At 38.9% G+C, this 13,606-nt stretch overlaps 1 protein-coding gene across 1 annotated transcript in view; it reads left to right on the top strand.

Moving 5' to 3' along the window:
• The window catches only part of LOC112147213 (protein zyg-11 homolog), a 9,283-nt gene extending 1,150 nt beyond the window's left edge, over window positions 1–8,133 (top strand). Inside the window, exons 2-14 of the mRNA XM_024273437.2 lie at window positions 451–616; window positions 1,080–1,870; window positions 2,082–2,222; window positions 3,707–3,883; window positions 3,958–4,022; window positions 4,093–4,192; window positions 4,273–4,323; window positions 5,798–5,959; window positions 6,038–6,085; window positions 6,153–6,353; window positions 6,434–6,486; window positions 6,768–6,865; window positions 7,755–8,133. Of these exons, the coding sequence (XP_024129205.1) occupies window positions 451–616; window positions 1,080–1,870; window positions 2,082–2,222; window positions 3,707–3,883; window positions 3,958–4,022; window positions 4,093–4,192; window positions 4,273–4,323; window positions 5,798–5,959; window positions 6,038–6,085; window positions 6,153–6,353; window positions 6,434–6,486; window positions 6,768–6,865; window positions 7,755–7,900 (2,199 nt within the window). The 3' untranslated portion in view covers window positions 7,901–8,133. The remainder of the gene's footprint in view (window positions 1–450; window positions 617–1,079; window positions 1,871–2,081; window positions 2,223–3,706; window positions 3,884–3,957; window positions 4,023–4,092; window positions 4,193–4,272; window positions 4,324–5,797; window positions 5,960–6,037; window positions 6,086–6,152; window positions 6,354–6,433; window positions 6,487–6,767; window positions 6,866–7,754) is intronic.
• Window positions 8,134–13,606: the final 5,473 nt, after the last annotated feature.

Below are 13,606 nucleotides of genomic sequence, written 5' to 3'. Positions count from 1 at the left end.
TGTTTGCCCAAGGAGCCACCATGGAGAGATAAAAGAGCCACATGTGGATCTGGAGCCATAGAGTACAGACACTTGGTCTAGCAGAAACTGCTGACATACTCCAGCCACATGAAGTCTAGTACTGTCTTGCATTAGGAGGAACCCGGGCCAATATTGTCTCCCAAGAGGATTGTAGGCGCCATCTCATGGTACAACTGGAGTAACAACACTTTCAGCATTCAAAAGTCACCACAACATTAACCAGAAAACATGAGGTGTCTGTAGTCACCACTTGCAGAACCCTTCCTTCACTGGAGGTATCTTGCTGATCGCCTAATACTTCCATCTGTTCCACTTGAACAAAAACATTTGGAATTGATTGATATATAGTTCATGATCTTTTTGAGGGGATTGCTCATATAAAGAGCTGCTCCTTTCTCTCTTTCTGTCTGTCTGTGGTGTGGACTGCAGGATCCGGAGGGCCCCCAGGCGCTGTGTGACCTCTGCCTGGCTCAGGTGTGCTGCAGTCTAGAGGCTTTGTGCAGCAAGAGAGCAGACGGCTCCATGAGCCTCATCTGGGCCCCTCTGTTCCCCCCGGAGCTGGCCGACAGACTGCTGCAGGCCATGGCATCCAAAGGTACGCCAGGAAGAAACACAGCACCCATTAATAACAGCAACAGAGATGATATTTTGATAGTAGATGAGAACTTCTTAACATAGTTATGGACTAAATATTTAGCACTACCTGCAATAATGCTAGTGTAAATGCTGTAAGATGAATGTGGCCGCTGAAGATGCTAGTGCTGAAAATGCTGAAATTGATAGCTAATAACGCTGAAGCTGATAGCTGAAATCACTGAAGCTGATAGCCTGCTAAAATATTAGCTAAACGGCAAATTAACCTAAGAAAATTTTTTTTAAATAGATTTCTCAATTTAAATCGATAAATCCCGCTCATCTCATCCTGAGATTCATTTAGAAGGCCTCCTTCTTTCAGTTCAGTTAATGGAGCAAATAGTTTTACATGATTTCTACAGTGGAAGGAACATTTGAATGTTTATATGCAGGTCATTATCTCTCTTTGTGCTTCTCTTCATAAGCAATGCTGAACGACGCCACCGTCGGGATTTTCCGAGACTCTAAGGAGCTCCGTCTGCGCCGAGCCTCCATCCGCCGCTGTGTGATGTCCGCCGAGGCTTTCCGCTTGGCCCTCTGCCCTCACCGGCTCCTGGAACTAGACGCCTCCTGGGCCTCGGAGGGCCTGACGGGAGCCAGCGTGGTGTCTGGTCTGGTTTCCAGCCCTGCGTGCAGACTCAACCTGCAGAAGTTGTCGCTGAGCGGATTACACCTGGACTGGGGGTCTTTGGAGGACGGCTGTGTTGGCTTCAGCTCCCTGCGAGGGCTGAAGACGCTCCACCTCGCCAGCACGGATCTAACTGATGACATCCTGGAGGACGTCTGCTCGCTCCCCCACCTGGAGAGTCTGGATATCTCCTGCACTCCCATCTCAAAGCTCTCCGCTCTCCTCCAGTGTAAAAACTCTCTGAGATCTCTCATCGCTCACAGGCTGCGGCAGCTGAACATGTCTCCGTCCAGGTTGTTTTTCGTTTTGAGCCAGCTCGACGCCCTCCGCCATCTGGACTTTTCGGATGACCACTTCGGTGCCGACGACCTGGACGGGAGGGACGGAGACGAGGTGGCGCGGCAGCTCCTGGAAGGGAGCTCCCAGATTCTGCCCTCGCTGGTTTCGTTGGACCTGTCGGGGTGGAAGACGATCAGCGAAGCCGCGCTGGCGGCCTTTGTGGAGTCCAGGCGCGGGCTGCTCTTTTTGGGCCTCCTGGACACCGGCCTCAGCTCTAGCCACGTCCTGACTGCGCAGAGAAACCTGAAAGTGAGTGACCGGCCTCTGGCTGCAGTCTTGTTATCTTTGAGACATCAGAGAATCCCAGTGGGGGAAACGTGAGCTTGATTCCTGCATGAGTTTCTCATTTATGTTTGACCTCAGGCTCAGTTTGAACACTTGCTGAATATGCCCACTGTATTTATTGTCTCTTTGACTGCTGTGTGTGTGTGTGTGGGTGTGTGTGTGTGTGTGTGTTCAGGTAACTGGAGAGGCTAATGAGAACCAGGTGTGCGAGGCTCTGGGGAGGTACACAGAGCGCGAGTGTTTCGTACAGAAGGCCCTCCTCCACCTCTACAGACTAACCACGGATGCGGACAGAGCTCAGCCAGACACGCTGAAGGTGTTCACTGATGGCTTTCACCCCACATGTCTCTGGTAGAGCCGCAGAAACGTCAGACACAGGGTCGGGGTCAGACACGAGCGGCCACGGCTGCAGCTGCCTCCTCTTCTCTGTAGGACCATGAAGATATGCATAAAGATAAATTTGATTCTTTATTTTAAAGTTGTATTTTAAAGTATTTTAATGTCAGACAACATTTTCACAGACCGACTGCAAGTCATTGTACGATTCCTTTTTTTTTCCCTTAACTTTTAAGGATCAAATTTATCCTTATTATCAGTAAAAAATCGCTGCAGCTTCTATAAACTCTATTTGTAAGCTAGATTTCAAGTAGGAACCATTAAAATATGATATAGATTTTCCCTTAACACATAACTGTCAAAGTGAAAACTAAACAAATCAGACACCGACTTCAGTCTCATCCATCATTTAAAGAGTTTTACGCATTTTAAAATGTTACGCAATTTTGCGTTTTTTTTTTCTCAAGAATTTTTTCAAAATCTTTTTGCCCCTTTAAAACCTATGCGAGTTTGTTGTCAAAACATTTAGGAGATTCATGCTTGTAATTTCGGTATTCAAACATTTTACGCATTTTAACATTTTTTTATCCAATTTTTGAGATTTTTTTTTTTTTTTTCTCCCAAGAAATTTTTCAAATGCTTTGTGCACTTTTAAAATCTATGTAAGTTTGATGTCAAAACGTTCAGCACGTTCAGGGCATTATTCAACATAGCAGTCTTCAAGAGCGACCACATTCAGCAAAAGGCAGGTAATGGAACTTTCCTAGTTATGATCTGTAGTATTGATAAAGCTAGAACATTTTATTTATGGAGGAGGGGGCAGAAGACTTTGAAATGGTGGCAAATGAGAGCAGCAGATTGGACGCCCATTACAAACGAGAGGTTTTTTTGTGCTGAATTCATGGATTCCTCACTAAAATCTTAAAATAAAGGAACACTTAAACATCACCTTTTATATAAACTATGCTGATCACAAATCAAACTAAAAAACTTTATTATCATAACAAACAGTGATTTTTGGTTAATTCTGTGTTTTAAAGCTAATCCAGATTGGATTTAGACACATAGAACAATCAGAGAAATAAACTTCTGAATTCTTTTTGAAAGCCACAGATGATTATATATTCTGTGAAAATGGAAAGAAAATCCCAGACAGGCTTTCATCCTCATTATAAATGGTTAGAGTTTCTGAAAACTGCTTGCAAGTCATGACATGAAAAATACAACTGAGACGGCCTGGAATTCTTGACTAGATCCGGGTTTTTTTTTTTCCTTTCTACCCGCTTACAGATACAATCAGCTGAAAGATAAGATGGAGAAAACATCACTCAGATGAAACTCTTTTTTAAGAGTTTTCTATAAAACAATAAAATGTGTAACTTTTATCCAATCCTCGCAGTAGGTTATTTCAGTAATCATATTTTAACTTTTGTCTATTTTGTGTTTTTTTTTTTTTCTTTACAGCTGGTGCTCGGCGCCATGAAGAGCCACCCGTCCTCCCTACAGGTCCACCTTGTAGCCACGGCGTGCGTGTTCAACCTAACCACGCAGGACCTGGCGGAGGCCATGCCCGTGACCCTGATCAGCTCCGCCATCGCCCAGCTCCTGCACGCCATGAAAACCTTCCCCAACCACCAGCAGGTTGAGAGATGTCCTGTCTGCGTTTGTGGTCTACAAAGAAAACAAACAAACAAAATGTCTAAACGTCCCACTAGGTGCAGAAGAACTGTCTCCTGGCGCTCTGCAGTGACTACATCCTTCAAGACATTCCCTTTGACCGGTCAGTGTTTGCTTCGGAGCATATTTGGGAACCGCTCAGTGAATCTTCACGTCCTTTGTGTCTGATGCAGGTATTTGGCGGCCATGCTGGTGATCAACTGGCTGAGCAACCACGAGGACGCCACCTTGCAGAGGATGGCCGTGGCTGTCATCTCCATTCTGGTGGCAAAGGTGGAGACCAGTTTTTGATTCACTTGGGGTTTTAGTAATGAAGGAAAACTCATGAATTCATTACTTTGATTTTGTTTTAGTTGTCCAAAGAAGAGACGGGGAAGCTCAGCCAGGATGTTGTCTTTATGAAGGTACGTCAGATTAAAACAATTAAATCAAATTAAAACAATCTTAGGACATTTCTGCTTTAAATTTATAGTATTTTAGCAAATTTATCAAAAGTCAAAGCTTTAAATGGTACAAAATGTGTTAAATTTGTATATTTTCTAGTAGGTTTCTTCAGAAAAATTACTTTTTGCATCCAAAACACAACACTTCTACACATGCAATAAAACGACAAAACTGGAAATAACACAAAAAACGGACAAAAACTGTGAGAATTACTTTTAAAAGCTTGCAAACTCACCTTAACTTATCTCTTTTGAAAGAACCAAATCTCTGTTTTGCATTCCATACAGTTTTAGAGTCTGCTCCTTATCTAAGTAAAAAAATCAGTCAAAACGATGATAAAAATGCAAAAACCCTGTTAGTGTTTTTTGTTGTTTACACCAAATCCCTTTGTGCTCGTTTGCTGTTCACTCACACTTCCTGTTTGAAGTCTGAACTTTATTTTTTAGGTCTAATTCTCCGCAGAATCAACGTTCCCTCATTTATCACAGGGGTTATGTTCTAAAAATAATATGCAATGGGTGAAACCCACAAATTGGGTTTATAGATGTTTTAAGGTTGTAAACCTCCTCACTCTACACACTTTTCTCAGACAAACATGATCATGTTCACACTTTTCTCTTGTTTAAACTCTGAGTTCAAAAATGTTGGCAAAATAAGTCCATTATTATGGAATATAAACAAAGATGTGATTGCGATTAAAGATTTATGTAGATTTGAACACATTTGGTATGAGAGACATAGCAAGGAGGAGATTGATTAACAAGGTCAAGACAGAGCCAGTTAGGATGCAGAATACAGTTTAAAAAAGTATTTAAAATGACACTGAAAATCATCAGCGAAACATCAAAACTGCCATAGGTGATGTTTATTTCTGTTGGATCCAGCACTTTAGCTTTCCTTTGAGTTTGGTTTGAAATGTATTGGAGCTAAAGCTGATGAATTCCGCAGTGATTTTCTGATTCTTAATATTTTTTCCATTTTTCGCTTTCAATTTTTTTCCTGTTTCACTAAAAAAAAAGAAGAAAAGAGACTGAAAAAAGGTGCTTTGATGACAATCTTTTGCATTGAAAGTATTTTAAAGTGAAAGTTTGTGTTTTGAAGCCTAAGAACAAAACATTTGAAACTGAAAAAATACATGGTTATATTCAACTTTTTTGCAGTTTCAACACCAGTTTATCAGTTTCAATTTGGCCTTTACATTTGTTTCTAAACTTAATATTCAACCTTTTGAATTCAGTTTTGGTTTCTCCACCAATGGACAGATGTATTAGCCCCATTTTTGGAAAAGTTTGACAATATTATACCTATTTGGTGACATCCAGAGGAACATGAATCAATCAAATCTATTGCCTCACACAGACTTTGATTTGCATCAGCGTCTTTTATTCTTCTAACGGTGACGTTCCTTTCTTGTTCTCTCCTCTGAGTTTGTAGCAGCTGCTGGCGATCGTGCAGCAGAAAGCCATGGTGGGAGTTGTGGACTCCACTCTGAAGTTTGCCCTCAGCGCTCTGTGGAACCTGACTGATGAGATGCCCTCAGCGGCACGCAGCTTCATCCAGTGCCAAGGCTTGGAGCTATACGAGGAAGTACTGGAGGTTGGAAACTCAAAAAAATAAAATAAAGAAAACCAAAAAATTGCACCCAAATGCTTTATTTCTGTTTTTATCCATCAGTCCTATTACAACGAACCAACAATTCAGCAGAAAATACTCGGTCTTTTGGTGAGTAAAGATGTGGATGCTGTTGGTTGTATTCTGTTTTTTTTTTTACTTTTTTACTTCCTTTCAGAACAACATAGCAGAGGTGAAGGAGCTGCAGGCAGATCTGATGGATGAAGATCTGCTGGAGCACATCCTCATCCTCCTAAAGGACACCCAGGTGGAGGTGGGGGTGCGTTACTTTGCAGGAGGGATTCTGGCGCATCTCACCTCCAGAGCAGAGGCCTGGACCTTGGACCAAGAGCTCCGGGAGGCTATCCTAAAGCAGCTGGTGTGTGCGTGTGTTTTAGTTTGTCAGATAATACAGTAAAATCCAGCTTTTTGAACGTGTTTCTTCCTTTTTGTCTACAGCACGAGTCGATTATAACTTGGCCGCATCTCGAGAGGGAGATGGTGTCTTACCGGTGAGAGGAAAGCACAACTTTGTGCCTGCTCAGTGTGTGTTACATAAGCCCTCTTTGAATTGTGTGCTGTAAATTATATATCCTCTGATCTCTGTTCTTATGCAACATTTCTCTCTGTGACAAATGTTGCACAGAAGGTGCAGCAAATGCATCTAAAACGTTGCAGGATTAAAGCAAAAAACATAAAAAAAATACAAACCAGTAGTCTAATTAAAGAAAAATGATAAAACTACAAATTTTCAAGTTCTGATTAAAAATGTGTTTTCTGTCATTTCGTTTAGGTCTTTCTGTCCGTTTAGCCCCCTGCTGCTGACTCACCAGCCGTCAGGAGTGCAGCTGTGGGCAGTCTGGGCCATACATCTGGTCTGCAGTCAAAACAGTAAGATGCTGCAAAGAACCTCACTCTGCATGCAATCCACTCACGCAAAACGACTTTAACTAGATATAAAGCATTATCTGCAATAATGCAAGTGTGAATGAATGCTGTAAGCTGAATGTTGCTGCTAAAGATGCTAGTGCTGATAGCTGAAGACGCTAAAGCTGAAAGCTTGCCAAAATATTAGCTAAATGCCAAATTAGCCAAAAAAAGTCTAATTTTGCATAAATAGCCTGATAATGCTAAAATATTAGCTAGTCACAAGATTTGCCTAAACAATAACAGGTCTAATTTTAACAGAACAGCTAACATGTTACTAAAATATTAGCTAAACTTCAAATTTGCCTAAAGAACTCTAAAAACGTCTCATTTTGACAGAACTGCTAGCATAATGCTAACAATATCAGCTAAACTCCAAATTATCTTAAAAACTTAAAAATGTCTAATTTTGTCCATAAAGCTAGCATGTTACTAAAATATTAGCAAAACTCCAAATTTGCCTTAAGAACTCTAAAAAAGGCAAATTTTGACAAAACAGCTAGCATGTTACTAAAACATTAGCTAAACTATAAATTACCCCCGAAAAACCCAGTAATAACTGAACATCTTAAAATTTGAATAGCTGAAAGGATATGCAGAAGTTCACAAGTTTCAAAGTTTTTGAAGGATTTGAGCAATTTCTTTTTCATTTTTTATGGGACATATTTTGCTTAATATTTCAAAAACTATAAAGTTAATGAATACCAAGAGTACAAGCAGTAATGATTTGAACGAGCTGAACATTTGGATACCAAAATTACTGAAATCGTTGGAAGTGGGATTTAGTTTTTGCGTGCTGAAAAACGTACGGAGCCTCCTTTAATCCTCATCTCTCCGTTTCTCCACCTTTTAGCTTCACATTACAGTAGCATGCTGGAGAAGGACGGCGTGACTGAACTCCTGAAAGCCCTGGCTGCACATCCTGACACTCACGATGACATTAAACGCCTCGTCGGCAGCATTTTGTGCATGGTGGAGGGCGGTGCTCAGCGGTCGTGACGTCACGAGCTCAAAACTCCTGAAAAATGTGAAGAAACTAACTTATTGTTTTTGTTCAGTATATTTATAGAAAGTCAGTTGAGTTTGTGCTTCAAATAAACCAGCTGAAGTTGGAAACCCCGTCATCACTGTTGTTCAAAACCCTACCACTAGAGGGTGTTGTAGGACCAAAGGCTTTGCCTATTTTTTGTCATGTAAATAAAGAAGCAGCTCAAAGCGTGAATTAAAACAAATCATATGTTAGAAGTAATGAGACGGGCATGAAGCTGCTGGTTCCCCATCTGTGCCAAAGGCAGCATCTTCCCCTCTCCTGTGTTTCTCTCATGCGTTCCCTTCTGCTGCTGGAGATGCTCAATTCATCCGATTTTATGTAATGCAGCTGCAAGACAGAGCCACTCCAGAGTGTCTTTTATAATAAGTTGGCCTATTTATAATTCCTTTTGAAAAGTGGATTAACAAGCTGACTCGAAAATCCAAGTCTCTCCTCCATCTTTATCAGCCTTGAAATTCCCCCATTGACTTTTAAATAAAGCCTCTTGGAAATATTTAAAGTGAAATGCATTAAAACTGTCAGTATGTTTCACTCTTGATTCATCCAGGTAAGTCATGTTCTTGCACATTTTTTAAGTTCTGTGAATTATTCTTAGGTAATGAGACAGTGGGCATGCAGTTTAGTGTTTTGTGAGATTTTGAGACTCCTATATAACATGGACTTCAATACTTGTGTCAATCAAAAATATAGACAAGACAAGTTTGTATAGCACATTTGTTGTTCAAAGATGATTCAGAGTACAATGAACACATGCGCTAGTTTTTCTAGGTCTTGCTTTGATATCAGATCTTTAATCCTTGAGATATTTTTGAGTTGATAGTAGGCTGACTGCCTGAATGAGTTTATCAGTCATTCATTTCCTCAATGCGTTTACCAAGAGTCCGTACAGGACCTTAGCCTCCTGGTGTCAATCTAATATACATCTGTGTGTCATTTACCTAGCTATAGAAAATAAAGTTGTTCTTTATGATCTGGGCCAATGGTAGCATGTAGATGTTAATTAGAAGTGGCCCCAGGATGGAGCCTTGGGGAACTCCACATGTAATTTCTTGAATTATGCTGACACGAAATATTTCAGTAACACTTTCTAATAAGATTCCTTAAGAAGCTTTATTAGCACATTTATTAATGTGTTTATAGGGTGTTAAAAGACATTTATTAGCCCAATAAGCCGAATAAGGTTTATTAACATACTCAATAAGATTATGTAAGGTTATATGTCTGGCTTAGAACGGAAAGCTGACTGCTGAACGTTGTTTACAGCAATTTTATGTAAATAATAAAAAGTAACCAGTTGTAAACGAAATTTGTACAATATTTATTTTATAAATGTTCTACCTGGTTGTATTCGTTTTTCCCTCTTAGATCAAATGTCACAAGTTCTGCTTGCAGAGCACCACAGCTGCTTCCCCAAAATCATATGGACGATATTAAACGAGTCGTGGATCATTTCTCTCTGACAACCCGGTCCTAGTTAGAGGAAGATTGGAAGTACTTCAGTGAATGCTGCTTGTTTAATTATGAAGGTAATTAAGATTTTATTCTTCTAATTTATGCTAATGCTACCGCTAGCTTTCCACGACGGGGATGAAACGTAGAGCTGCAGAAGATCTTTTCTGCCCAGTTATTCCTTACATTTCCGTGTTCACAAAATCACTAAAAGAGCTAAAGTCAGACAATTTCAGCGTGTCTTACAACAAAGAAAAACTAATAAATGTTGCGTTATTTTCTGACTTAGCTCCCCTTTTCTTTTGCTCATAACCGTGTCTGATCCCTGTGGGATAATAAAGGTAAACAAGGATAAAAATAATTAACCATAAAAAAAAAAATCCTATGAAAAACATTCCTTTTTTTACAATTACCCCTTAAAATGCCCCGAAAAACAACAAATACCTCTTATTGCAACAACTACATGTAAGTAGCCTTGGGGGAAGTTAAGAGATTTGCAGCCAACATGCAGCAACGTGTTGGCTGTGCCTGTTACGTGTGTCCAACATGAACTTCCATCAGTTTTTGTGCTCGAATAACATCAAGCAAAATAGAATAATATGTGCTCAAATGAAAGGTTGATATTTTCAATAAAACCTCAAATATTGGAGGATTTCCGTGTGTCTGTCCTTCATGACTGACCAGGCACATTTTATCTATCAGGTCAGAAATAGAACATAATGTAAAAACTAGTTGAGCTGTTAGAACAAGCCCATATAACTACCCTTCCACCACCGTGTTTAACAGTTATTTAGTTACATTTTTACTGTTACATTTTGTACAGTGTTTTGACTCTGAGATATGTTGGAAAGTTGTTTCTCCATAATTGCTGCTGACATATTTCCTCCCATTTGCGCAAAAATATACAAAAAAGAAAATAATGTTTTAATGACATGCTGCTTTCTCTATGCAGAAAAACAAGATGACCTACTTTTTAAATCATTGGTTTCCTCATTTTCCCCTTTGTCTTTATTCATGAAATACTTCCACTAAATAATATATTCTCTTTTGTTTTTCATCTGAGGCTATTTTTATATTCTTAACCTTTTTCTTTTCTTTTTTTTAAGAAAGACAGTGAAACGTGGACAGAAATAGTTCATGTCAAATGTGTAAAGAAAAAAAGAAAAATACAGAACATTTGACAAAATTGGCAACCTATCGGAAGGAAATGAAAAGAAAAATGAATTATGCATACATAATCATCCCTCTGTTAACTTGCATCTTTTCCAATAATAATGGAAAATAAAAGCTACATATTAGTGTTGCTTATATCTGGACATTTATTTCTGCAAGTTGCAACAAAAATAAAAGTGTTGTGCAGAAAGACAATAAGCCTAAACCCTAATATGATTATGTGCCTAAAATAAACGGGAACAATGACGGGTGTTAAAAATAGTACTTGTGAGTAGAAATAGAGAAGGAAAAAGAAATAACTACAGCAGTGGAGGGATAAAGAGCCATGCTGGAGATGAGAGGAAAAGGGTGAGTCAAAGAAAATGAAAGCCCCTGTCAGGCTCTACAGCTGTTTGTGCAAAAATACCACAGACCAATTTGCAGATTGCCTGTCTCGCACTGAAATATCATTGTGGCGTTTTTGAGCCAGAGCTTAGTGCGAATAAGCATCTCGTTATCTCACTTGTGCAGCCAGCTCTATTGGATTACCACTTCTGGTCTGGGTTCCCCAGAACGCACCGACATACGTGCACGGCTGCATGCGTGTGTTTTGCATGTGAGCATCGGCTAATGAGACGGCGGGCGACCTTCTGTACAGGGCAGAAGCGGAAACCGTATGTAAGGAGGAGCAGGGGGAAGTGAACTAGAAGAAGGGGGGAGAAAAAAAGTGTTCTGCAGGCATTATGAGAAAAAAAAAAAAAAGGGACACATCTCCTCTCAAATGACCTTTTATCGCTGTGGAAGGATACAGAGATGGCAGGCCCCTGAGCCTGAGCAGACATGCTAAAGCAGAATGACTTCCTCTCCTCCACTGAGCAGATGAAGGCCTCTCCTCTTCATTATTGATCACCTCACTTTATAATAGAAAATATGGAGAATGAGCCACACTAAAAAAATCCATAGTTTCTACTTAAAATATTTTATCACACTTATTTTAAGCAATATCTCTAATGAGACCATTTTTGTGTTAATTTAATATAATTTTTAATCAAATTGATACTAAAATTGGTCATTCTAGTCACACTTTAAACTGATTATGGTCTAGAAATAAGTATAGTTGGACTGTTGCTTAAAATAGGAGGGAAAATGTATAATATAAAAACGTAAAGCTATTTTTGAGCAAACATGGTTATTTTAAGTCATAATATTTCTAATAACCAAAGAAATAGAGCTAAACATTAGGGCTAATTTCAGGAATCTATTTGATTCATTTCTGCAGAGCCTAGATTGATTTGATTCTTTCGTTTCTCTCAATTTAATTCAATTCAATTTTGAGTTTGCACAGTTTACACATTTAGACATTTGTTTAGATTAATAATCTATGTAGATGTTTTGAAGATTTTCATATTAATCTGATACAGTTCACATAATGTAAAATTTATTAGTTAAATAATAAGATTGTTAATAGCATACAGTGTTACATAACGAAGAAGTTCTAACAAAAATGTTCAGATCATTAACATTGTAAACATTGTTCTGCTTCTCCTGGAGGAAGCTTCCGTTTGGCCACTAGGTGGCGATAGCGCTATATTTGCACCGTATTCCAGAAGAAAAATAAAATATGAGCAAAAAACTGTGATTTAGATCACAAATGGTGACTTTAAGAAAAAATATTTCCTTAAATAATTTTGGAAAAATTCATGCCTGTGAGTTCATAAAGATGTTCATTTAGTCAGAGCTGTATATTTCTGTTGAGCGTTAGCATTAGCTGTCCTATGGGAAATCCCATCAGATGTTAGCATCAAGCTAGCGGACTTTAGCATTATGCCTTAAACCTATTTCTATTGTTATGGACCGATTATTGACCTATTAAACTAATCTATTACGTTTGATCAATCCAGCCCTACTAAATATGAGTGTTTGTCGCTCAATTTTATTATTTAATTAGACTTAAAAGGGCAATAACAACTTATTTTAAAAATGTCACAAGGGTAATAAAAAAAAAGTTCCATTAGCAGATTTTTTTCATTTATTTCATGGAAAAAATCTTTTATTATATTTTTTCCTCACAGTAATATTTTACTATATCTCACTTTCTGGTTTCCTTAGGTCAGACTGTTTCTTGAAACAAATAACACCTGCTTTAAAATGCAATGTAAAAAATGTTTTTATTATAGATTTTGCTTAAATAATGCTGACGTATAAATGCTTATATTCAAGATTTATCGTCCTAAAATAAGTTTTTCTTAATGAAAAGTAACTAGTGAGGTAGTTTTGTCTTATATCAAGATATTATAAGTAGAAACTATCTGTAAACACTTGGTGCGATTTTATGTTTCTGCAGTGTAGAGGAGATTTTTTTTATTTTTATTTTGATTATGAGAAAATTATTACAGTCAGAAATTCTTGCAAATAAGTAAAAAAATAGTCAAATGTATGGAGAATAAAACCCCTCTCTTGTTGCATAAAAAAATCTAATTTTTTCTTCATAAATTTGCTGACATTTCTGTTAAGTTTCAGATTGGAGTCAGCTGGCAGCAATTTTCAGCTCCCATCTATTTGTGGCAGAAATTACTGCTGGAGTTGATGTGAACTAACAGGATCCAGCTCACTCATTTTTTTCTCCCCACTTTGTTCAAGCATGTGCAGAAGAAGAAGAAGGAGGGAGTGAGGCTCTGAGTGGATGTGTCAGAAGGCTATTAACGCCTGTTAGAAGCAATTTTTACTGGATGTCACATTCCTTGTCGCTCTGCAGCGTCCGGCCTGTCTGAATCCCAGCGGGTGGTTTGAGGTTAAACACCTGCAGGCGGACCACAGAGCATCTATTTGCTTGTCAATTCTCTGAACTGGCTCGCAGTCACAACTGTGCTGTTGTGACCAGCTGAGCGCATCTCTGACCACGAGCTCAACCCCAGAAACAAAGGCAAACCCAAACATGCATTCTGCAACAACACATGATGGATTTGGATCTTCAGTACAGTGTGCTGTCCTTTCAATTATTTTATTTAGATATGGTTATTTTTAAAGAGTGGGATGATGCTTTTCTGGTTTGC

This window comes from Oryzias melastigma, linkage group LG17 (assembly GCF_002922805.2).
Source record: "Oryzias melastigma strain HK-1 linkage group LG17, ASM292280v2, whole genome shotgun sequence".
Lineage (NCBI taxonomy): Eukaryota > Metazoa > Chordata > Actinopteri > Beloniformes > Adrianichthyidae > Oryzias > Oryzias melastigma.
The sequence above is the reverse complement of the archived record's forward strand: the minus strand, read 5'-3'. Positions and strand labels throughout refer to the sequence as shown.